This window comes from Hordeum vulgare, chromosome 3H (assembly GCF_904849725.1).
Source record: "Hordeum vulgare subsp. vulgare chromosome 3H, MorexV3_pseudomolecules_assembly, whole genome shotgun sequence".
In the NCBI taxonomy this organism is placed as follows: domain Eukaryota; kingdom Viridiplantae; phylum Streptophyta; class Magnoliopsida; order Poales; family Poaceae; genus Hordeum; species Hordeum vulgare.
In genome coordinates this window covers 337,926,355-337,951,677 of record NC_058520.1, presented here as the reverse complement: position 1 = coordinate 337,951,677, position 25,323 = coordinate 337,926,355, and the positions used below count along the sequence as shown (strand labels likewise).

The following is a 25,323-nucleotide window of genomic DNA, read 5'->3' as shown; positions in this document are numbered from 1 at the left end:
GGGTGTATAGCTCAGTTGGTAGAGCATTGGGCTTTTAACCTAATGGTCGCAGGTTCAAGTCCTGCTATACCCAAAACAAAAAAAAACCACTCTTGTATTCGTAAGGATGCATAGTAGCCTTCAAAGAGCACTCTTTGGCCTTGAGAAAAGCCCCTTTCTCATCAACATCTCGACTTCGCTCGTTGTTTGAGGTAAGTATAAAGGAGATCAGACTGGCTCGGTCATTGATAGGCCGGCCTTCTCCTTATTCATTGGATAGGGCGCGGGGGAAAGTCAAGTCAAGCACTAGTTAGTTGGGGTGGGACGCACCAAAGCAGCGTTCGTTGCACTAGCGCCTTATCTTTTGAAGCTAAACAGAGGCTCGAAAGACGAAGTACGTCCGAAGTCGTTGGCTGCCTTTTTGTAGTGCGCAAGTCAGAGTGAACTTCTTCTTCTGTTCTGCGAATCTACTAACGAGAACTGCCGTACAGTCCTATCTTTTTTTAAGAAAGATCGTAGATGAACGTTTCGTTTCGTTACCTAAGTAGTTGAGCAATTCATTCCAAGGTAAACAAAGAGGTATTTCCTTTTCTCGTTCAGTCCTTCTCTCCTTCCATCCCAGTAGGCCTATTCATGCTTTTTTGCTATCCATCTTGATCAAATAGAAGAAGGGGAAATTCAGACTAGGCAAAACACCTCCAAAAGTGAAAAAAAGATAAAACAACTTTCTTATTGTCAAGTAGTAAACCAGAGTTCTCATCCTAGGAAACCATATCGATCATCGGTTCAGAGCTCCCAACTACGAAGCTCTTTTCTAGAGCGAGTCAACAATTCGTGGATCCATGGTTTGGATGAAGCTATGTACCCGGGTAGAGATGATTTGTCTCAAAGATGTTCCGCTCATCCAAGAATCTTAAACTTCATCTACATAAACTCATAAATAGCCCTTTCCTTTCTTTTCTTGACTTAAAAAGGTAATCAATCCTTTCTTTTCATCTTTTATCAAGTCTTCCTCTTCCTGATTGAGTCAATCAGGGATAGAAATTCGGATCAACTATGAGGAGTAGGGCTGCTGGGCAAGTGAATGAACTCTGTCCTAGGCATTTCCAATAAGTTCAGTGAAGTGAGGGCGAAGCCTTTTTTGAGAGGGAAAATACACTCCAAATGATATTCCATAATGGAAGGAATGAGTGGAAGATTTACTGGAAGAAAAAAATACGATACTTTTCTAGTCGTAGGTAGGGCTACCTATCTAGTTTCGTGCTTCGGGCGTACCAGATTCAATAGGCTAGGTTATAGCTGACAGATTTCTTTAAGAACTAGCCGCCTATAAGCCTCGCTAGTAGTATTCCTGCCCAGTGCCGGAGTAGTGACTCACAAGGTAAGTTCTCCTCGATGCATTTCCAACACTCTCTTTTTCTACGTACACTTTGGATTCCTCAGTAGGTAGGGACAACGTTCGAGATCTCATCCGACCGTCTATTTCTCACTGATTGGGAGATTGGATTGGAATCCGAGGAGAACTGATTGGATGTCATGGAACGAATGGGGCACTACGTTGGTTACCCACTGCTAGCCTAGCGGAGATTTCTCTATTTGTTGAAAGTGGAAAGGAGTCATATTTGAATCGGAAAGTTGGGCTCGTTCACTCACACCTTTCTTTGATTATCGATGACTTGGCTTCTTGCTCAAGTAAGCACCCGGCATACCAATTCATTATCCTTGGGGCTCGGCTCGCTCCTTCCTATCTACGTTATTCTTTCTTTGTTACTCTCGTAATGACGTTCCGAAAGAAATCAAGGTTACCAGGTCACAGCTCTGATTCTTCTTCCCTTATAGAACCTTCTCGCAAGAAATCAGTGGAAGTGGGTCCGCCCCTACAACTCATCAAATCTGCCTTCTTTTCTGTTCTGCGCTGTACATATTCTCAAGTTATGAGAAAGAATGGATTTGAATGCAATTTTGAATTAACAAAATAAACGAATGAAGAATATTTTTACCTCTTATCTGATAAGCAATCAAAGCATTTGAACTGCTCAATGAACAATAAAGAAAGAGCTAAGGTAAAAAAGTATATGTGTTACTAATAGTAAACCAATTTTATTTGGAGTTTGCTTTCAGCTGAACATGTTATAACTACAAATGAGGTGAGGCTTGATTAGGTGGCTTTGCAAGAACTAGGGAGGAACACAAGTTATGTACTTCAGGCTAAACATATGAATTTAGAAGATCAACTTTTCCAATTGGACATAAACAAAAGCAACCAATAATATATATATATAAACTTCCATAATATTTTCTCTATGGTGAAGTAATTTCATTGATAACCACTAAACGATTAAGTAGCGATGTATGCAAAGCTAGACAACGAACATTTCATAATACACTCGTTCTGCATATCTTTAGGATAAAAGAAAAAACTGCGAAAAAATAAGTTTTCCTAAATAAAAAGATCAAGAAATCTATTTTTTATGGTTCTTATTTCGTTGAAAACGTTTCCATGAGACTTTCTTTCATTGAAGAAGTCCATGACTTGTTCTAGGTGATATGAGGTTGAACAGGCTTTAGAAAAAATGCAAAGAAGGGTACATGAGGGTGGAATAAAAATCAAAAAGATGACCCCTTCTTTCTTCCTGAGCATTACCGATAAATATTCATTCTTTATACGTTAGGTTGGGTTTCAGATGTATATCATTTATTATATGAAACCAAAAAGAAGAAATGACAAGAAAGTTGTATATAGATGGAGGAATAAATTATGATGTGGAAAACAAGGCTGGGGTTCAAATCCTGTCATCCCTACCTATTACTTCTCCTATGGGCAGTAACGAGGGATCAATTGAGATCGATTCAAATTGGACAAAATTCAGAGTTTCATTTTTCTATATGCATGCGGTACAAAAATCATCCTTTTCTTTACTGCTTTATCTCCCGGAAAGCGCTCTTAGTTCAGTTCGGTAGAACGTGTGTCTCCAAAACCCAATGTCGTAGGTTCAAATCCTACAGAGCGTGATTCTGTTCTTGTTATGTCGAATCAAAAAAAAAGAACTTAACAAAGTGGAATGTACGACTACTGTTCTTAACCCAAATCAAAGAAAACAACAGAAATACTCGACCTGGAGAGGAGACCACTGACCAATCTCCGTCCATTTTCCCTTGCCTTTCCTTTACGGGTATGCCTGTTTTAGGGGACCTTATAGTAATAATAGTCTAATAGACCAACTAGAAGAGGAGAGGAATCCTTCATGAATCGCCTTGCCTTGCTTAAAGAGGTTTATTAAAAACCGCCCATGGAACTCTTGTTTTGAGGAAGCAATGAACATTGTCTTTTTCCATTCTCAATAAATGAGGAAGGAGGGGTGAGGTCCTCACTTGCGAGTGAGGCAAGGCTTTCTTTTATAATACATCCTACCCGATTTTGGTTGACGATTGCGTTCTATTCCAATTATTCACTTGTTTTTCTTGTCACTGTGGCGAGACCAGATGAGAGAGAGAACTATTTTCCATTTCCAGACAGACCCCGAGCCGAGGTTGGAACAATTCTTTATTTTCTTGTTGGTTCCTTCTTTATTATTTATTCCAAGTTTTTCTCTTCCATTCGGTTCATTAGCTTTAGGAAAAATAGAAGCTGCGGAAATGCTCGCTTCTAAAAGGCTTAAAGGCTCTGATCAAGGCAATGAACATTTTGCACTTGGAAACTAATAAGAAAGGAATTCAAATCATAGTTCAATACAGACTTTTTCTCTTTTAAGAAGGGTGAAACTTTCCTTCCAATACTTGTGCGCTCTACCCATCTCTACTGAACAAACCCACTACACATCGAGTGGCAGGGTATGTGTGTAGGCCTTTTCAAGGACATTCGAAACAACATGTCGATAAATTGCTATAGAAAGTGGGGCTAGATCGAGAGTTCTGACCTTTTCGTGGGTTGGGTGATCTTCAAACTCTTGTTTTTCTAGCGAAAGAACGCCCTTCTGAGCGATGATCTCCTACAAGCGAGTATAGTAAGGTTGACTTCAATTGAGATAGAAATGTCACTGGTCAGCTCCTTAGCGTGACAATTAACACCACTTTCTTATTACCTAATAGATTAGATAAGGGAAGAAGGCAGGCCAAAGCTTATAGATTCGGAGATCGTACTTCTAACGCTTTGTCTGAGTCAGTCCTACGACCCCTTCCGGCTGAGACACGAATCCTAGCCTATCTGAGTCGCAGAATGAAGGGCTCTTCAGAAGGCGCCACCCAAGTCTCCTTTGATACTTCGGAGTCAGGAATTTTTTTTCCAAGGAAGGCGGATTTTCTGCGTTCCGCAGCACGAACAGGATGTACAGAAGATCGATGTGCCATCTTTCTAACCACCTTCATTTGTTGTATGATCAGTAGGGAAGGGAGCCTTTGATAAAGGGACCCCAAACCAAGAAATCTACTGTCTCAGAGCGACAGTCAAGCTCGTATCGCGGAACTAGAACATTTCTTTGATTGATAGGTCAGATAGGAAGCAGGCAAGCAAACCAAGTTATAGGTTTGGAAGTTAGAACTCGGAAAGGTTGTCCTGTGACTACCTTTGAAGTCTTTGGGTAGGACATCAGGCTAAGGTCTTATGATGAGCCACGCGCATATGAGGTTTACTGCAGCCCTAAAGCTCTGTCCCCTATCCTACCACTAGATCTCCTATGCCGGAACATGAACAGAGAAAGCTGTGAGTGTAGTCTTAGGAACGAACCCGGGGTTGCTCTCGCAAAAAGATTGTACTAAAGAAAGCTAGAAAGCTCAATTCCAAGCTTTAAACCTCTGGTCCACGGGTCGGTGAACGAATGGGTTTTGGGAAATAGAGAACATGGACTCGATTGAACAAAGGTGGCACCGGAATGAATAGCCCACTTGTTTCGGGCAAGAATGAATGGGACTGATCGACTCGAGTTACCGAGCGACCTCCACTCTTCGACTCGAGCTTTCGCTTCTGCTTTTCTCTTGTTTTGATTTATTAGCTTTTTAGGGAAAGAAGAGGGTCTGAAATACAACTATGTCTACGAGTGCCGCGAATGAACCTTCGGTTCTTCCCAAGAACAAGGAGACACGAACTAAATAACTCGTATCAGGCTACGGGAATAGTGAACGGGAAGAAGGAACTAGTGAGGCTTTCGTTGGTCAAACAATATGCCCTCCTCACTTGAGGAGAGTGAAGGTCATGACTTATTGAAGCAGAACGTCAATTGGCCAAGAGAAGGGGAACTCCTTTCGTCGGTAACTATTGAATTGCCTATCTAACAGTGGAGCGAAGCGGAACGTTGAACGGGAAACTCGTGTCGTCGGTTATCCAATTTCCCTCCTTTCTGTTTCGACAAAGAAAACGTTTAGGTATCGGTAATAGGATTCCCACTATGATTTGAAGAAAAAGATAGATTCTATAATAATCCATAAATAATATATAGAATCAGGCTCCGTAATCAAGTGCTCGCTGTGAGAAGAAGATCTACAGGCATGTACCCATTTCTCCCTGCAAAATAAGTTTGAACCCGAGTGAGTATGGACCATACGCTCATCTTTCTTCTCAATCTACACCTCGTTCCGCGAGAGACCTATCCTCGTTTCGAAATAAAGGACCGTAGTGAGGATCGATCCCGGATAAGCGAGTCAGTGTAGGGACAGAGGCTGATGATTCTAAAGGTGATTTCTAACTACAAGATGACTTTATTTGAAAACGGAATCCAAATATCAACAAAAAGATGAATGGAAAGTCTTGTCGATATGAATTGATCTTCAACCCAATGACAATGCTTCGATTTCGATCTTTACTTCTTTCTTGGATGCCTGAAGTTTGTGTTCGCATTTCATCAAAGGAAAAGTGGGCTGTACCCACATGAAGAAAAGAGTTGCTCGTGTAAAAGCAATATCTTCTATTTGACTTATCTAGCCGTGTCTTGTCTTGCACATACTCGGCTCGGTGAATGGTTCATCTTCGATTGGCATGGTCCTTTGGATGTAAGAGATCTCGTTTGCTGGCCGGGCCCTTCCATGAGTTTAGATCTCTATGTATGAATCTCTTATGAAATCCCATACTTTTTATCATTTCAGAACGATCAGCATACTGTGTGACTTCTGCGTGACAGTTCTTGCATTTCGTTTGTTGCTTTGCATGAACATTTAGATATTGGAAAGCGAACTCCCTGAATTAGGAATTTCATAGATAGAGAAGGACGGGCAAAAAGAGAGAGACTGACTAACTACCCGGATCAATGCTGATTGACGACTGAATAAATAGCCGGAAGCAACAACTGCACGAGAGAGAAAGAGCGGATCCAACTAAGGAAATGCAGTACCTGTTCTGTCGGAGCTAATCATGCAAAGCTAGCGTAGCGCCAGCCGTCGAAGTGAATGAATTCGAAAGAACGAAGAAGTAAGGAAATGAGACGACTCTTTCTTGAACAATTTCATAAGCAGATCTTCCCCTCCACACCAATCACGAGTTTTTTTTATTCCTCTCGTATATCGTCGTCACGCCCTTAATGATAGGTTTTGAAAAAGATTTTTCATGTCATTCCCATTTAGGTTCGATTCGGATCCCTCTGTTGTTTCCCTTTCCTCCCGAACCTTTTCCTCGAAATGATAAAGAATCTGGTACACTCGAATTGTATTATTTAAGTGCTTATTGCTTGCCAAAAATCCTACTTCTACAATTGGTAGGTCACCGGGTTATTCAAATAAGTCGTGTTTTCTGTGCTTTTCCCATGTTACAACTTCCGTACCAATTCGATCGATCCGGAATGGATCGGTTAAACATTCTATTAGGGAGCCCGGTCTTGACTCTTCTGTGTGGTATTCATTCTCGTTCGGCTCTTGGAATCACATCCAGCAGTGGTTGGAACAGCTCGCAAAATCCAACCACTTCACCTACTTTATTGCCCCCAACCGTTTCCCGTACCTCTATAGAAACAGAAGGGTTTCATGTTCTTTCATCGATTGGGTATTCCTCTCCTTTTGTATCTCTTTATCCAATTTCGGTCTCGATTAGTTCACAAGATTGAATGGCCAAGTCATGGAAAAGCCGTTATTCGATTGTTTTAAAAGAATGTTGAGCCGGGCCCGGGTATGTAAGTTCAGCGATGTACAAACAAGGATTTATTTTACTTCCGCACCTAGGTTGGGGGGTTCTATTTAGGAAGAATAAGGAAGAGGAATAGAATCTCATTCATGTGTTCATGCTAATAGAAGAGCGGATCCAATACACATAAGGCATCGGTTGTTCTTAACAGCGATGGCTATTCATTTAAGTCTTCCGGAACTTCGTGCGAATCTACAGGTTTTGGATGGAGTGGGTTAACGAGAGATTTCCCCACAAGTCGGCCTATAACTCACTCCCCGACTGACCTTTTAGCCGAGCTTGGGCTTTGTACCTCTTTCTCCTCTTTTCCCCTCATTTCTCTTCTCGATCAAGAAAGAGCGATGGCTTTCGCTAGTCTACCGAGGTGGAAGCATCATATAAGCAATTCTGGAAAGTGCCAATTCAAATTTTAGGAGGATCCTGCCCGAAGGTATCATACTCATCCGGCGGGCAATCGGCGCTTACTGCTATCGGACAGAGAATAAGCTTCTTGGCATAGATCCACGGTTTTAGAGCTATTCGTCACAGGAAACCATATATGTTCCGTCATGTATCTGCCGGTAGCCGCTATTTTTGCTTTTCCTTTGCTGACGCCGAGCGATCCCCCGATTTCTACCTAGCGGATTTCGTCACACAGTTGGTCCAGATAGTTGAGTAGGGCAGCCCGTCGGACCCAATCCGCCTGTCAACGCCACTTTCGTTACAAATATGAAAAAAGGTAAGGATGCGCGACTGGGCCACCTTCGCGATGCGCTACTAAATGGTCTATGGCTTTGTCTGGGTTTATGGGCTAAGAGTAACCGCGGTGGTAAAAGGACAAGTGGAAGATGATCTCGAATTGTTCTCTTTTCTTAACCTGGCCAAGTCGGTGGAAACGTGTTCAAGGTTGGATCGAGAAGACTTTGTCGGTGGGGGGAAAGGAAGTGTATTGATAAAGTGTCTCTTGTCCAAGCCGTATCTACATATTCTATGTCATGCTTCAAATTACCGAGGGGCTTGTTTGTATCAGCACATAACGTCGCTGATTAGAGCGTTCTGGTTTAGCAGCAAGAATGGAGAAAGGAAGGAAGACGGCATGGGTCTCGTCGGACTTGATGACGATGCCGAAGTATATGGGAGGCTTGGGATTTAGAGACATTGAAATTGAGAATTGGCTAGGCAAGCCTGGCGGATTCTACAAGATCCTATGTCTCTTAGCGCCCGGGTGTTGAAAGTGGTTTATTTTCCAACTGCTCCTAAGTGCTGCTCTAGGAAACAAACCGTAACAGATATGGACGGGAATAAAAAATTGACGCTGAGGAAACAAACCATAATTACGCATGCACCACCTGTAATTCACCTGGATACTGTCTTGAAAAAACTACTTGCTTTTTGAAACTATACATCAGACTATCAGGCATTCAGGCTATCAGGCAAGCAGTCAAGTAGGAGGGTGCCCATGAAGAGGTTGTCTTACACCGCATCCAGGTGCTGCATCATTACCAATAAAATCAGGCAACGATGGCGGATGTTATCTTAATTAGAGGTTCACTTTCCTTGGATTGAATATTGGGGGTATTTTGCATGATAGATCAGGTGCCTATTGATACACCGAAAGAGACTAACGCTATGCTCCACTTTCTTACTTTTATTCCTCAGCTCGCTTACAAAAACTACATATTTTTTTTTTAGATATGGACCTGGGGTTCTCGCTTCTGCGCAAGCTATTTCCGAACCTGCCTGCCTTCGGGGAGATGGGTTGGGTCATACGCGGGACCTACCCCGAGGAAGGAGGCTTGAGGCGCGCTAAATACAATTGTTTTATCAACACGGGGTGGAGAAGGCATTGCAATTTCCTTCTTTTATGATTGCTTCGATTCCTCTGATTCTTCTTCTGACAGGAATTACCAATCCTTTATTGGCTATGTCATCCTCTGTTTAGTAGATGTATGGTATGGTATGGTTACTAGGTAGTGTTGCTCGATACCCGAGCTTGCACCAGTATTAGCTGGCTATTCCACTATTGCCAAAAGAATTCTGGCTATTGGCTTTCCAGCTTTCACCTCTCTGCAGCTTCTGGAGCTGCTTAAGCGCTTAACTTCTACCAAAGTGTGGTATACATTGGATGGAATTAGAGTGGGCGTGGCTACCTACATCGGGCAAGAATAGGAGTCGTATTTAGTTTTGTACCACCGAATAAGATAGCGAGAAATCAGATCAAGAATGGAACCTGTGGACCCTCCGACAGTACGAGCCCTTGTTCGCTTGGTTGCTCAACCCCTATCTCCCAGGCTACGACCTATCGCATTGCCTTCGATGAGTCTATATCGGATGGGTGTTCAAGTCTTTTGAAAAACCAGCCCATTCTAGTCTATCTGTCCCACTGCCTTTAGCTTCTTAATTGGAAGTGCAAGGTGGACCCATACACAACCACCAGATCCTTTAGGTTTGTTCGATCTATCGATAACTGATAGACAGACGCCTTTGACACTTCCTCCAGGTGGAGTTGATTAACACTCTCATGGTTGGTCGATGGAAATAGCAAGACGAGACAGACATGATAATCTGATAAATATATGTGGTGATCCCTTAAGCAATATCTAAGAATTCAATGTGTCCAAGATTCAATTGATTGGTTGAAGCCAAGGTCTCGAGCTAGTCCATCTTCCTATATGATATTATTAATAATGCGCAGCACCAAGCCTGAAATTGGGGAATGAATTGAATCGATTGCCTTCCTTTCCTGAATAGCTGGACGGACAATAAAGATATTGGTACTTAACTGTAGGGACACAAAAGCTCTGAATCCTTCATTTGATGAATTTATAATCGAAGCAAGCAAGAGATAAACAAAAGGTTAGGAGTTTGGAATGACAACTAGTCACTTCTTGCTGAAGATCTGTTCAGTGAAGGAAGCTTCACTATAATGTGTTAATGCCAATGGAAGATATGTTGCATGTTTGGTGTCCAAAGAAATGAGGATACTGGAACTAGCTTCTGGGGTCCAAGGATACCTCCGCCTTTCACTTTCATAGGAACCCAGTCTTGTTCGAGTCAATCTTATTGATGGTTAGAAGCAGAGTTCACGCTTTGCTCTAAACTGAGGTCTAGCCAGTAGATAGTAGAGAGGAGGGCTAAATCCAGGTTAATGTCCCGTCGCTCAATCCATCTATTTTTCTTTCGCGCTAGTGAACTCTGGCAGTTGGAGGAGGGAAAGGAGCATACTTTTATTACGCAAATAGAAAGTGCGAACAAAGTAGTCAACTTACTGAATCACCAGTGTCAATCGGTTTTGAAGCGCTCGATGGGCGTAGTTCGTCATCATCCTCTATTGGCCTTGTATCGACCAAGGGAAAAAGAAGGAAAGAATCTCTGAGCGAGAGTGCCAAGATGGGAACCTATTCTTCGATCGACTACCGTGCTTCTTATCTTTTTCCAATACTGCGAGCCAAAGGCACGCTGCTATTTAGTCACAGTCACATGCTCACCCTTGACTCTATAAATAAAACCAGTAGCTTGGGCTAGCGAGTATAGTTCCTTGGCGCCGGGCCCTCAATAAAGTCCATCGTGGCCATATCCCATGGTTTCTCTTTCTTAATGCTGACCCCAATGTTGATCGACCGTGCTTATTATGATATTTTATTCAATTCATACCACTCAAAGCCCAGGCCATTGGCTGCGCCGCTTTCTGCAACTCGTAGTCACAAAACCTTATTAATCTAAGTGATTTCTTGTCAACGGATCGCTATCGCTTACAAGAACGGATGCAGAAATGGGACACCTGAAGGTGAAACAAGAGACTCATACCCATGGTCATCTGATTGATCTACTCGGCTTCGGTACTGAAATGAAAAGGCCAAAGGCCAAACAAAAGACGTTTCGTCTGCTCCAGACGAGGTAAGAGCGAATGATCTTTTTCGTGATTTCCATCGTAAGAAGATCGACTTGTAGAAGTCTAAAAATGGGGAGCAAAGGAAGAGGCAGGCTGAGCTGACTCTTGTTCAATATCATTCTCATGATGTGTGGTGCAAAGAGAAGATTCTTGTGGAAATCCCTTCTTTCTAGCTTGATCAATTTCTGTAAGAATGAAGCTAGTGACATTAAACTTCTGGCTCTTCATTATGAAGTCAACTACATGCCAAGACCCTTTATTCCAAGTAGATTGCATCTGCATTTCCTTGGGGAAGAAAGTTCCGTCAGACGGTAGCTTAGCCATTCATCAGATACATGTCGGAGATCCTTCTCTTGCGTAATAGTAATATCGATTGTTCCTCTACGAGAGCCAAGTGAACAAAGCCAATTACACAGCGAGTGATTATACCGAGACTAAGAAACAGCTAGCAGTATCGATATGACCGCAATAAGATAGTGAGTGAAGACAGTGCAGGTGTCGCAAGAGAATATCCACATGTGTACTTTACTGTAACCACGGGCTTTGTGGCATTCTATCTTTATCGAAGAGAGCTTATTTCTCACTGTTTCTACCATTCGAGGGGGAAGCCATTACGAGGATGCGAGCTTGCCAACAGAAGATTTTCCGATTGGAAGTCCCGGCAATGGCGCAAGCAGGCCAAGAACTGGAAGCAAAGCGGGTTATTGACCACACAGCTATAGTCAAATCAGAGAAGAATCCACGGCACAAGCCTAGTGTGAATAAGAAAGTGGATGTCAAAAGAAGAGTGGGATAAAAGTCAAGTAGGGAAATGACTTGCCTAAGGCATTGAGAAAACCAAATCCTCCACCAGCTCCCCTTAAAGACAGGCAGATGTGAGCAGTAATAGCGAGCTATGAAAAAGTGAATCCACCAGTTGCAGCTTTAGACTGACTAAATGCTCTTTACTTCCCTTTCGTTTAGTTTCGATCCATCCGTGCTTAGAGGAGAGAGGAAAGCAAGAATCAGAACCCATTTGAATCTCCCTTTCATTTGGTAAATATAAGGCTAATGTGGTGGGACTGGGAGGCAGCCAACCCTGCGTAGTGCTAGACTAGAACACGGTCAGCCGCATGAAAGCGTAGCTACATTTCTCTTATTCTTTTTTAGCAAAGGCATGAGATCCTAGTCTTATGACTACTCCAGTCATCTCAAATTAAGTACTATGCACATACTATTCTCTAATAGGGAGGATGTACCAGTATTCCATATCGCTATCTTCTGATTTCATTAGACTAACGTATGCCGCCTTGGAGGTTTCCTCCTCCGAACGCGAAGGACTTCGATTTTCCGTCAACAAAGTAACGCTGTGCAAACTCATCTGATCCCACCCCGAAGCTATTCTCTCACCTTGTATATCTCCTATTGTCCCAATTCCTACTTCCTTTGGTTTCAGCTCCGACATAACCTCTCTTAGTACCCCACTATCTGTTTTCTGTTGGTCATTATGCTGGTGATCAATATAACCTGTCGAGGACAGACTACTGGGCTGTATGTGTCACATCTGACACCAGCGCAAATGGTTAGTGAATTGATACATATTTAGCCATTCAACTTGCTAATATTGGAGTGCTTTCACTGATTGCTTCTGATGGGGAGGCACAAATGCTTCGGTTACAGCGGATAATCAGTTGTTTGACAAGACTTATAGTGCACTTTTCTTCCTCTTGTTTTACAGCATAAAGTATTGTAACAGAGTTTATCTGTTAAAGCCCTATGCGAAAGAAAGTAAGGTGTCAGTGCCAAAGCTTCTTCTCAAGCATCAACACATCAGACGAATAGGAATCGAAAGCCAGGAAAGCAACATCAAAGACTGGAGAAGTAGGCGAGTCAAGGCAAGGAATTTCAGTTCTAGTATTTCTCGTTGCTAGGTAGGTCTCACTATCTCTTCATTCAGTAGTTGAAGCTTATCCGTAGAGAAGTTATGTTACAGAAGTAGGAGAAAATCGATCTACATTTTCATTCACTTGAATTCGTAGATCAAAGGTTTACGGTTACCAACTCGCCCCGGGTGGGTTCTAGGAATGAGAGCACTTATGTATCGAGGGGCTTTAGCACAAAATGAAGTAGCTAGCTAGCTAACTAAGCTATGATGGAAGGACGGGGCTAGGGGAAGCAAATCTCATTGATTACTTATAATGCCGGATGAAGCAAGTTACAGCATTGGTTCTTTCGTGATTCACGTATATTGGAAATCTCTTTCTTTAGGAAATGGGATGGCATTCAATTCTAACTTAGGGATTCTCTTCTTCCTGAACATTCATGAAAAGAAGGACTCTGGCTTTAATGCTAAAGTTTAGTACTGGGCCGAGCGTACTTACCTACTAGGACTCGGCGGGATACTTATAGATCTCTATGAGCGTAAGGCAAAGTGGGCAAGACTACTTCCACAACTACATTTTCGCTTAAGCAGGACCTGTGAGACCTCGAAGCAACCGTCTACTACTAGTTATAGATGCTATTTCTAATTGAATAGAATGGATGCTTCACAGCGGTTCTGCGACAGGCAGGGCAGCCGGGTGAACATAGGCAGCTGTTCCTATAGAACACAAGTCTTTCTCTAAAGCACGACCTTCCGATTGGACTACGTCTGGTCTCTATCCTTTTTATTCCTAAAATGGGTCCTCGATCAAAATGATCTGGTGTCTATGTCCATGCCTGAGGTTGGTAAACCCTATATCTATTGCGGGGTGGTTTGAGGAAGGGACAGCTTGTAACCCACGACTTACTACTACGAAGATTCTGGCGGAGAGCTTTTCACATATAGATAGGTCGGGATGAGGAAGCTCCGTAGTCAACTAATAGATAGAAAATCCACCTTGTGAACCGTGTTTGTCTTAAAGTACCGTCTGAGAAGGAATATACCTGTTCCAATCCCTCTAGTGGCTATACTGATTGACATAGGTAGCTTTCGTAGTCAAAGCTCACAGGGCCAAATGCTCTATTGGAGTGGGCACGAACACACACAATCAAGGTTCGAAGAACTTCTACTTCACGCCTTGAGGATTCTATGACGCTCACTCAATGGTGTTGTGGCGATTGCAAGCAATCAATAAACGAGGAAGCCAAATTATGGATCCAGGAAGGCTGCATCAGAAGGAAGAGTAGGTGTTGCTATGCCGTTGGCTGGGACTGAGACAGAGAGAGGGGAGCATAGCCCCTATGATCCCGGTAAAGAGTTCCAACTAAGCTCTTCTCAGGTTCTTTCTTTCTCTTCCATTCTTATGTTTATATATTAAAGTGTAGTTTTCTTACTTAAATATAATAATATGAATCTAATATGCCCATTGGTGTTCCAAAAGTACCTTACCGGATTCCCGGAGATGAAGAAGCGACTTGGGTTGACTTATACAATGTTATGTATCGAGAAAGGACACTTTTTTTTTAGTTCACTGCCCTATACATAGAAAGAAGTGCTTTTCCACCGGTATCAACATTCTATCTGGAATCAGTAGCGATAATTGTTGTATTGTGAGCCAGCCCCGTAAGACACTACGCACCTCCAAATTAAATATGATTTTTCCAATCATTTCATTTATACGACCTGCAAATAAGATAAGATCTTGGCTCGCCCTACAAAAAAACAACTATATGCCCTATAAACTTGCTTGCTTCTTCGAATCTCGAAATAACATATAGAAAGTGTTGATGTGATGAGACCATTCTCGATCGATAAATGCGATAGGAGCCTATGTGTTTCACGGGCAGCCGGCCAATAGGGGAAGGTTGTGAATCCGGCGAACCGACCGCTTTAAGAACGTGATTGTCTTCTCTCACTCAGTTATCAATTGACAAAGATGACCCATTCTTTTTCGCCCTAAAAACAACAATGGTATGGTACTTTTTCTTCAAATCTCGATTGTGTGGGTGTCCGCTCATGTTCACGTTACATGCTAATTCAGGCTTTCCTTGGAAAAACCAAGGACAACCCCTATCTCAGTCTCCTTTCTCTTTTCGGGAGCAGAGCTGAAAAAGATGGAGTTACCTGGAGATGAGATTGATTTCTACGGATATGAAGGATAGAAATATGCTATTTGCTGCTATTCCATCTATTTGTGCATCAAGTCCGAAGAAGATCTCAATCTATAATGAAGAAATGATAGTAGCTCGTTGTTTTATAGGCTTTCTCATATTCAGTCGGAAGAGTTTAGGTAAGACTTTCAAAGAAACTCTCGACGGGAGAATCGAGTCTATTCAGGAAGAATTGCAGCAATTCTTCAATCCTAACGAAGTAATTCCGGAGGAATCCAATGAAGAACAACGATTACTTAGGATCAGCTTGCGAATTTGCAGCACCGTAGTAGAATCATTACCAACGGCACGCTGTGCGCCTAAGTGCGAAAAGACAGTGCAAGCTTTGTTATGCCGAAACCTAAATGTAAAGTCAGCAACACTTCTAAATGCCACTTCTTCCCGCCGCATCCGTCTTCAGGACGATATAGTCACAGGTTTTCACTTTTCAGTGAGTGAAAGATTTGTATCCGGGTCTACGTTCAAAGCTTCTACCATAGACCTAATTCGAGAAGGCTTGATAGTCCTAAGAAAGGTGAGGGTGGGGGGTTCTATTTAGGAAGAATAAGAAGAATCTCATTCATGCGTCGTGCCATTTAACTTTCTTTGCATAGTATAAAAGGGTCGCCTCCTTTGTTTCTTTTTTCCAATCTCCGTGGCCAGAATCGTTCTTTCTTCTGAGTCAAAGACGCATGACCTCGTGGGTGTTGTTTACAATTTCGGTTTACGCGTTTGAACCGTTGCTGTTGTAGGATTCACAGCTGGCCAGCTCAGCATCAACTAATCAGAAGACAAAGAGCCCTTCAGAAAAAGAAATCAGAGCAGGAAGTGAGGGCTAGCTAGCTGCCGCATCTTGACCTTTTTTTGCACTTGATTTCGACAAAGAGCCTTTTATATTTATTCAGAATGTTGCATTAAGAGAATACGAGCATCAGGAATATATCGGTTCCAGGAGCCTGCTGATGCATGCATTTTTACATTTTCCGTGAATAAACATGCCGAGAATGTCAATTCTCAAAATCTTCTCCCGCATAGTAATATTATTACTCAAATGATAAATGACATACGTCATGTGCGTGGCATTCCGGTTCGAATTGAAAGACGAAACTTGGCATCCTCACGTAATTAAACTTGACATAAAAAATGTTCAAAGTGGCCATGTGTTTGTAGCTGTCGTTCCGCACTTATCATGCATGGTCCTATTACTACTGTAGCAATTTCTTGTTTTATTTGTGAAAGGAGTTTCCTTTTTTAAGAAATGGAAAAGGAAAGTAGTCCGTATATTTATGAGTGGATGCTTCAGGGTATTTTCGGTGAACAAGGTAATTTATCAATACTTGGAAAGCATAACTGTTTCATGAGATACTTTTACAGGGGAAATCTAACAAATATCCGACTGATCAAGTGATCCGCTACATGGAGCGATCGCCATGCGTACACGCGACAGTGAACGCAATCCCGTGCTAACCCTTCGTTTTTCTTCTTGACCGATTTCTTTTTTCCTTGGATCTTATCCCTATCAATTCTCTTCTTTTAGGGCATATTCAATGACGATCTGTAATTCTTTTTCGCATCCATCTGCGGTTAGGAGATCAGTTCGTGAACGTAAATGTAAGAAGACGATATTTAACCGTAGACGCATATATTTCAATCCGTATTGATATAAACCGAAGAAATTCATGCAAACTTACTGATACTCATAAAAATTCAGATAGAAAATAACACAAATCGTCTATACCTTGCACGTAAATTAAGTCTAGTATAACAATGTCTCAAATTTGACTAGATCCCGTATGTCCAACATGTTTTTCATTAACGGATCATGTCGTTCAACACATACTACACCTTCTGCTTCATTCAACTGTATGTACACGTAAATGACCGTCCTTGTGTCATGTGGTACACCACGGCAGCGCATGCGGGATACGTATAATGTGTAGACCGACATTGAGTGAATGAATCAATCAACAAGTTAAGCAAGAGGAAGCAAAACTTACGATCTCGTTCTCTGTCACGTGCAATGGCCACCTTGCCTCGAGCTGACGAACCACGTTATAAAACATGGTGACGCCGGTGTGGATAGCATATCCGTGATACAGCAACGATATCATGTTGCATGGTTGAATGATGTACATGTCGTAGGGCCCATGTGCTTTCGTGTTGAAACTTTTCGTGAACATGCTGCCAGAAAGCCTCCCGTTTGTTCCTGTGTATGAAATCCACATATCCGACCAACCACGCATCGCACAACACTCATCCTCCAAGGACGAGTATCTCATCATCCTTACGGATCTAAAAACAACTTAACATTTGAGAATAAGCTCAATGAAATTTGATCTAACACCTACCAGGCGTGGTGTCCGCCATGGAGGTTATCGACAAGGGGCAGAGTGTACCTGGGTACAAACGGCTCTAGGGTGGACATCTTCATCGTAAAGGCGAGCGGGCACGTCAGTGCTGGTTGCGGACGTTCGGTAATGCTTGTGTGGCAGATCGAGAGGTACATCAACGGTGATGGATGCGGAGAGGGTAGATGGAAAGGAAGGGGGAAAAGGGATGAAGTGGAAGGAAATGAGACAGGGAGGGGGATTGGATGTGCCCGGGGTGTCGGGGTCCTACGTTTCGGGTGTCAGGACTTCCGCAAAGCCCGCCACCCCACTTTTCTCCAATTTATGGAAGAAAACGTGTCCGAACCGCCACGCAAACCGATACATACCCGCGTTGGATGGCTTCTACGATCCAGACAGCGCGGTCCAGATGCGTGTGGATGGTTTGCGGGTCCGCCTTGGAGGTGCCTTACCACTCGTGCTCCTCCCCTCTCCCACCGATATACCCCACAACCATCTCCCATCATAGGCCAATGTTGATATGCATTGCACTCTTGCAAGCCCACCTCAAACGATCGACATTGCTTGGTGGGGTAGCTACCCTACTGTGAGCTCATCGTACCACCACAGTGTTGCAGGAGCATTTTCATGAGATTAAATATAGAGTTAAAGTGCATCCGGTCGATATGGACCGTCCATCGGAGCGAATTCGACGGCCCAGATCCCATGCAATACATAGACTTCAGGTTTATTATATCTGACCCCGAGGGGCATTTTCGGGAGAAGAAATATTTCGAACTGTTAGCTGTTTCCCTCCCAAATATTTCGAGGACATTTTTTGTATCAATTTTAGGGGTATTTTCGGTTTGATTTTTATCCCATTCACTAGGGTTTCGCCGCGGCAAGGTGTTGGCAAGATCCTCGCCAACCAAGATCTTCACCGGCGGTGAGGGGCCGTGGCAAGATCGCCGACGGGGAGGGGCCGGCGGGGAGTGTTGGAATAGGATTTTCCACGGCCCCTCCCCGCCGGCGAGGATCTTCCTGCGCGTCGCGGCCCCTCCCTCCGTCCACCCGAATACCCTCACGCTCTCAGCGACGTGCCAAACTCTCCGCCAGACCTCTTCGCCAGCCATGTTGCACACCAGGTCGTTCAAACCTCATCTATGCCACCCCGCAAGCGACATGGCTTTCTCGTCGTCCACAGCGCCATATCCGCCGCCCCTACAGGACAGACACACGAATCCGTCATTGTTTGTGATTCTGGGGAGGCCTGCACCTGCCCGGTAAGGCATGTTCTCTGGTGTCACGGGCAAGAAGGTGGGCTTCAGTGAAACCCTGCCAACGCCTCGTCCGGTTGCACCGACGAGAGCAACACCGAGGGTGCCCGTGGGCGACTATGCTACTACCGCGTCCAACTTGTTCTACGAAATGGGCGAAAGGTATGAAACTTTTTTAACTTGTCTCTTTATACGCCATTTACGTTTGCTGGTCAATTATAAGTCATAATTGTAGGGACGACTTGCACAATGCGATTGCCGAGTTTGTGAACTTGTTGGCCGACAACACCATCGACATCGAGCAAGCGCCAATCGGTTATTATATTTATAATGAGTTGGATGGTGGCGTGCGTGATTATGGTGAGGAAGACAAGGCGGCGTTTGACCAAGAACAAGCAAAAAAAAGGTGCAAGATCCAAAAACTAAACTCCATTGGAAGATCAAATCTTTACCAAGGCGTGGAAAGTTGTGCCTCTTGAATGACGTCCTTTAGTGGCTTGATCGAAAACTATGGCTTAGTTTTTGCACAAATTATGTTTGATTGTTTAAATTTGCTGCAAATCAGCCAAATTGATGTAAATTTTACAGTTTGTTGGTTGGCAAGGGCCGCGGTAGAACAGAACCCACATCTCAAATATTCTGTTTTACGGTTCCGCGATGCAGGTTCTGTTCTACCGTGGCTCTTGCCTTCCCGTAAAAAGCGTTTTTTGTGAACTGCTAACAAGAATCATATATAGTTTCAAGACTACGCTCACCAACACATGGGAGCTGATTATTCCTAAGCACTTCTTGAACAATAATAAAAGATGGATGTCCTAATCTTGCATGCCACTTTTGTGAAGAAAGTTTGATGACACGACAAGCTTGTTTATTGAAGCTTCTAAATTTGGGAATCAACGAGTAGAGCCCATGCACACATATACCTCAGTAGAGAATGTTTCTCGTGATCTGATCTCGGATCAAAAGGAAATTGGGGTAAAACTCCAAAAATACTTTATTGTCAAGAGCAATACAATGAACACAAAGGAGATATTTATTTCAAGCAAGCTATTGTAACCAATATTATTGAAGTTTTACAACTTGAGTCATCCGCAATGGACTAAAAACACGGCTAGGAAACCTTCTCCGGGACTAAAACCCAACCACACCCTACTTTATCGCTTTATGGCCAAGTGTACACTCCACATGTAAGAATGAACCACATCGCTGGACTGAGTCCTTGCATCTTCGCCGTCTTCAACTGCAGCTGCATCCAATAGCCTAGCATGGTACTGCTTGAACCTTTTCATGTATTTCATTTTGTTGTAGGCTGAATCGACAAGCACAACAGGTAGCTCTCTTCTGAATTTGTCGATGTAGGCCTGCATGCGAGGATATGTTAGTATTATTCCATAAGTTTCAGAAAATGACACAGTTTTAGGTGTTACTCTAGGTACTTGGTCATATTGCATCCTTAGCTTTTCTCCCATAAATAATTCGATGTTCTTCAGCATATACAGTGCACCGCAACATTTTATTTTGTTAGATCAGCATTTCAAATATTAACAATCTAAAACAGAAACAAGAGCTAATATTGTTGACTGACCTCTCATCGTCTTTTGGCACTATAATATTCCGTACTGGCCATCGCGTCATGTTAATGTCTTCCCATGCATTGCTTTCTATCCCGTTGATTAGCATCGCTGCTCTCAGATGTGCTTCCATCCCACGTACCTGCAAGCCCAATGGGATGAGAAGTTGCCTATGACTAATACTTACATACGATGTTAAATCCTTTGTTATAATTAAATATGTTGAAATTATCACCACGTTATTTACTTCTGTGGGTACCATACAGTAGAAAAGTGAATCAAGAACCTGAATCTCCTTCCTTCTGGGGTTTATAACCACAAGGAACCAGTGGACCTTTAAACTGTGAGTATGTAGGAAAATGTGGAGTGCACAGATAATTAGATCAATGTGTATAGTAATGAAAAATCTGTTCTACGTCAGGTTAAAATACCATATCATGTGTCAGGTAGCTGGTACCTTGTGTTGTTTCAGGAATGCCTGCCAAAGCGTCCTCGTAGCACTTCTCTATCCTACCATCCCTTTCGAGCTTAGCGACGCCGGCCACCCTCTCAATGTAAACCAATTAGCCGTCCCTTGTGTCAATTGGTTCATCATGACGCATGATCTGGATCACAGCATCATCCACCTACAACAATAATCAAGTTAATTGTATCGTACAAAAATGAAACTTCATAAACTAATTTTTGAAATATCTTACTTCATCACCCAACCATGGGACGACGGTTTATTCATCCTTTTGGGTGATGCATTGCAAATGCTTGGTTAGCATGACAATGCCATCAACTAAGACCATTTGTTCTTAACAATTTGTAGTCTTGACCAGTGACGCCACAAAATTCTGCCGAACCACGTCTAGCTGGTCCCTCTGGGTTTTAGGAACTTTTGACCTCGTTTTTAAGTTGCTAGAGCCGATTTTCCTCTTTTTATTGTTCGTGTGCTCGGAATCATTTGTAGACTCTGATGGAGTCTTGTTTTTTCTTTTTTCTTCTCAGCAGAGTACGAAACGTACTTGTCATTCTTAAATAATTGCAATGCCATCCTTTTCTTTTTGCCCCCATGATTTGGTGGCGTCGATTCAACCACACTTACTTCTTGCTGCTTTCAAAATGATTCATCATGGCTGTCCTCATCTGTGAAGGCATGGGGCTCTTCAGGCTGTTGCGATCCCGTAGCCTTCACGGAGTAGTGCTTACTCCTTTTGTTGAACGGATTGTGTCATACGAAATAAACCGCGTGTTATCCTTTAGCGGATTCTTGCTCAATTATAGGTAAAATGTGCATCACCTGGAAAGTTTCAAGGCTTGTCATGGCTTTGGAATGTATTTGCCGTTCCAAACTAAGAGCACCCTGGATATCATCCGCCTCTTTCAAAAGCTTATGAACATCATTGAGACCCTGTTTCATTTGTACAATAATTCTTTCGACTGATTCATCCTGTACGTGGAATATGACATGTTATTTCTGAAACGACAATGATTGTTTCATATTTAAGTTAACATGCATACGTCAAATCTTCATCAAGGTTCTTCATGGGGGGCTCCATGTCATCATTATTTATTCCCTACTTACAACGGTGCTTAGCAGCGACCTCCGTGACATCCTTTTGTTTCCCCTGGTCAGAAGCATACTCAGCATTCTCAATACAGGCCTCCATTGGGTGTGAAGGTGCCCCGAGGTCATAAAGATGTATGTCCCCCACTCCTGGAAATATTCCATCGCGTTTTTTCTTAAAAAAATACATGTTAGTCTGGGGTGTTTTCATAGTAAACCAATTTAGAAAAAACCTTGTACACGTAAAATTCCAATTATATATACTAATCTCATAATTCTATGCTTACGTTCAATTCTTTGATGAGGTCCTCCATGAGCTTGCCATTTGTACAGATATGCCTAAGGCACTCATCCATTTTCTTTTCAAGGGTGTACATCCTATCGACTTGTTCTGCACCGGCCTCCCACACGAGGGAGGCAACTTCTTGCAAATCAGTCAATACACGTCTGACGAGTACCTTAATCTGAGCCTTTGAAACAGTAGAATCATATAACTAGATACTAGTTGGAATGTTACAATATATATTTGTGTCTAATGTAACTCATTTACGTGAGCGTCAGTCTTCTGTTTGGCTAGCGTACCATCTTGTGCTAGAATGAAAGGCCTCATTAGGTCCTCAACATACTGCATTTTAGTGTTGTTAGTATCATTTAGAATATATATATGTTACATAATCCAGGCAATGTGCTGACATTTTACCTCTCCAACTCCTAGATAATTATTCTGGATTATATTTTCAACCTTTTTTCCTTCTCGTTGCTCTAGTTCTGGATCAGCGGCCTTAATCTTGATTCATACGAGATGCTAGAGTCCAATTGGTGCACTCTGAACTTCTCGTGGTACCATGTCCGCATGACAACAAAAGCAGTTAACAAACATTCTCGTACATTATGTAATGTATGTTAGGTAACTGATAATTGTACTGCTGCGAATTACCTGCGGCAGTGGTAGATTCCCCTCCAGAATTGCCTCAACATTTACATAATTCTTCACGCTATCCACAAGATAGTCAAGCGTTAGCTGTCCAAGATTTGTGCCCTTTATCATCTCAAGGTTTCTAACAATCCCAATATATTTGTTATGCGCATACTCCTCTTTTGTTCGGCTTACATATTTGCCTATGGTGTACAGGACAAATGGTCTGACAAAATTTGGTGTGCTGTCGCCTTTCATCTTGGCTAGTAATCCTTTGAAAGTTATTTTGGTGTCATTACGGTCTTTCAGTTTCTTCCACAATTCCATATTATTATCAAGATTTGAAGGGATGTGCTTCTTCCCATCGCAGGGCATGCCTGTTATATGCGCTACATCTTCTAGTGTGATCCTACGTGGTCTCCCATTGATGATAAAGGCATCCTGCTCTGCATCATATGAATTAGCGATGGCCAGACATAGTACACATCTAATTTTGATGCTAGGTGTCTTGAGAAGTCCACCCAGTCCTATCAACTGGATGTACATCCTTTGTTGCGTGTTTAATCCGTTTATGAACTCCTCATATGGTGGCAAAGAAGCATCCTGGGTTCAACAAATGTGCAAGTGTGATTTGATTCAGCATGGTATACAATTTAAACACTCATACAGACGACTACTACGGAACGAAAAAAGAAGGCAAGCGCCCGCTGCACCAGGCGCTAATCATACAGACGACTACCTGATCCGTGGTCTCCTCAACTCTAGGCGCTAATCATGGTCAGTAGTATTTAATTAAAACATGGGCCATCGATGCAAACAACGAGTGGGGTTGCAGCAAGAGATCATGGGAGGAAGATCGTGGCACGAAAAAAGCAGCGGTTGCAGCAGGAGATCGTGGGGAGTTACCAGAGGATTCATGTTTGGCTCCGTCGTTCGGTCTTACTGGATTCCTGGGTTGCTCCGTCCTTCGGTCTTGCTGGTTAGGGCGGCGTAGAAGGACGTCCTTCGGTCTTGCTGGTTTGGGCGGCGCAGAAGGACGATCCTATATATAGGGATCGTAACAACCGCGTTACATGGAGATATACGTACGTTGGTTAGAGGAAAGGGAGGGGACCCACCTGGTTGAATATTAGGGGGGGCGTGGAGAGTCAAAGGTAAGTTATGGTGTAAAAAAATGAAAACACTTCCTATCATACATCTGATACGAAGATTTTGTCACACCACTCCTCCATCGTTAATGCATTTTCATCTCACGGTCGATAGTCCAAGCGATTCTCCATCCATATTAATTAACCCCCTGATTTTTCCTTAATGCATCCCTATCCATGGAAATCTCGCCGGCCCGACGCAACAACCACAACACGTCCCCATCTCGCCTCCCTCCCGGACAAACTCATCCCGCATTTATCGGATCTAAATTGCAATCAAGACGCTTCCAGACTCTTAATAATTTGCTTCCATAGATTTTTCTATACATTTGTATATTGGTGACACAAAACATCCATCCCTTTATTACCTACAATATTTGTTTTCTTCTATTTTTATTGTTGTATGCTTCCGTTTGAGCGCATGTGTATTGTTGCCAAACGAAGTGCCTAGACCTTGGAGGTTTGAACTGCGGACAAGAAAACCATGAGTCCTTTCTCTGAATATCAAAGGTATTGCATTGTATGAATCGACTCCATTCAATCATCATCTGCTCCCCACGCACAAATTATTATCAATATGATGTTCGGCCAAAATATTTCAGCCTCACTGAATTTCGGCCAAAATATTAAATTTTCTGAAACTTGTAACTACAACAACAACAACAACAACAACAACAAAGCCTTTAGTCCCAGACAAGTTGGGGTAGGTTAGAGGTGAAACCCATAAGATCTCGCAACCAACTCATGGTTCTGGCACATGGATAGCAAGCTTCCACACACCCGTGTCCATGGCTAGTTCTTTGGTGATGCTCCAATCCTTTAGATCTCTCTTTAGAAACTCTTCCCATGTCAAGTTCGGTCTACCCGACCTCTCTTGACATTATCAGCATGATTTAGCCGTCCGCTATGTACTGGGGCTTCTGGACGCGTACGCTGAATATGCCCAAACCATCTCACACGATGTTGGACAAAAATTCTGAATTTTTTTACCAAAGCATATTTTTTTTGACCTCCTCCAAATCACATAAAATTTTACACACCCCTTCTCTTCCATAAGCATATATAGAATATGGAAGTTTTCCATTTCTGTATTTTTTATAATTTATAGTGGCTCGGTGAAATAAAGGGACATACGTCATACGTTGCCATAGGGGGACCATGTACACTTCATTATTGTTGAAATTTCTTTCATAATCTTGTTTACTACATGCATGCCACCATGTACAACAAATTTGGGGTGATTTGGAGATGGTCAAAAATAATCAAGTGACACATGCAAAAAAATATAACAAAAATGCCTGCCCACTTAACAGGAAACTTCACAACCTGCGACATGCATACGACTAGAAGCCCATCAATATGGGCCAGGACGCAGGCCCACAGGGCTTGTGTTATTCCTGTCGGTAGGCCCCACGTGGTATATAGGTAGGCGGAGGTGATGTGTTGTGTGGTTGAGAGAGGCTCATGCCACGCCTCTCTCATCCAGGTATATAAGCACGTGCAGGCGCCTCTCGCTCGGGGAGGTGGGAC

At 42.8% G+C, this 25,323-nt stretch overlaps 1 protein-coding gene and 2 non-coding genes across 3 annotated transcripts; all 3 read left to right on the top strand.

Moving 5' to 3' along the window:
- On the top strand, positions 1–73 carry TRNAK-UUU. Its single transcript has one exon. It is a non-coding gene; the product is annotated as a tRNA-Lys (tRNA).
- Positions 74–2,917: 2,844 nt separating this feature from the next.
- Positions 2,918–2,991, top strand: TRNAW-CCA. The gene has a single exon. It is a non-coding gene; the product is annotated as a tRNA-Trp (tRNA).
- Positions 2,992–14,258: 11,267 nt separating this feature from the next.
- Positions 14,259–15,581, top strand: LOC123443790 (ATP synthase protein MI25). The gene has a single exon (XM_045120320.1). It carries the CDS (start codon positions 14,983–14,985, stop codon positions 15,559–15,561), a length of 579 nt encoding a protein of 192 aa, XP_044976255.1. The 5' UTR covers positions 14,259–14,982; the 3' UTR covers positions 15,562–15,581.
- The last annotated feature ends 9,742 nt before the right edge of the window (positions 15,582–25,323 follow it).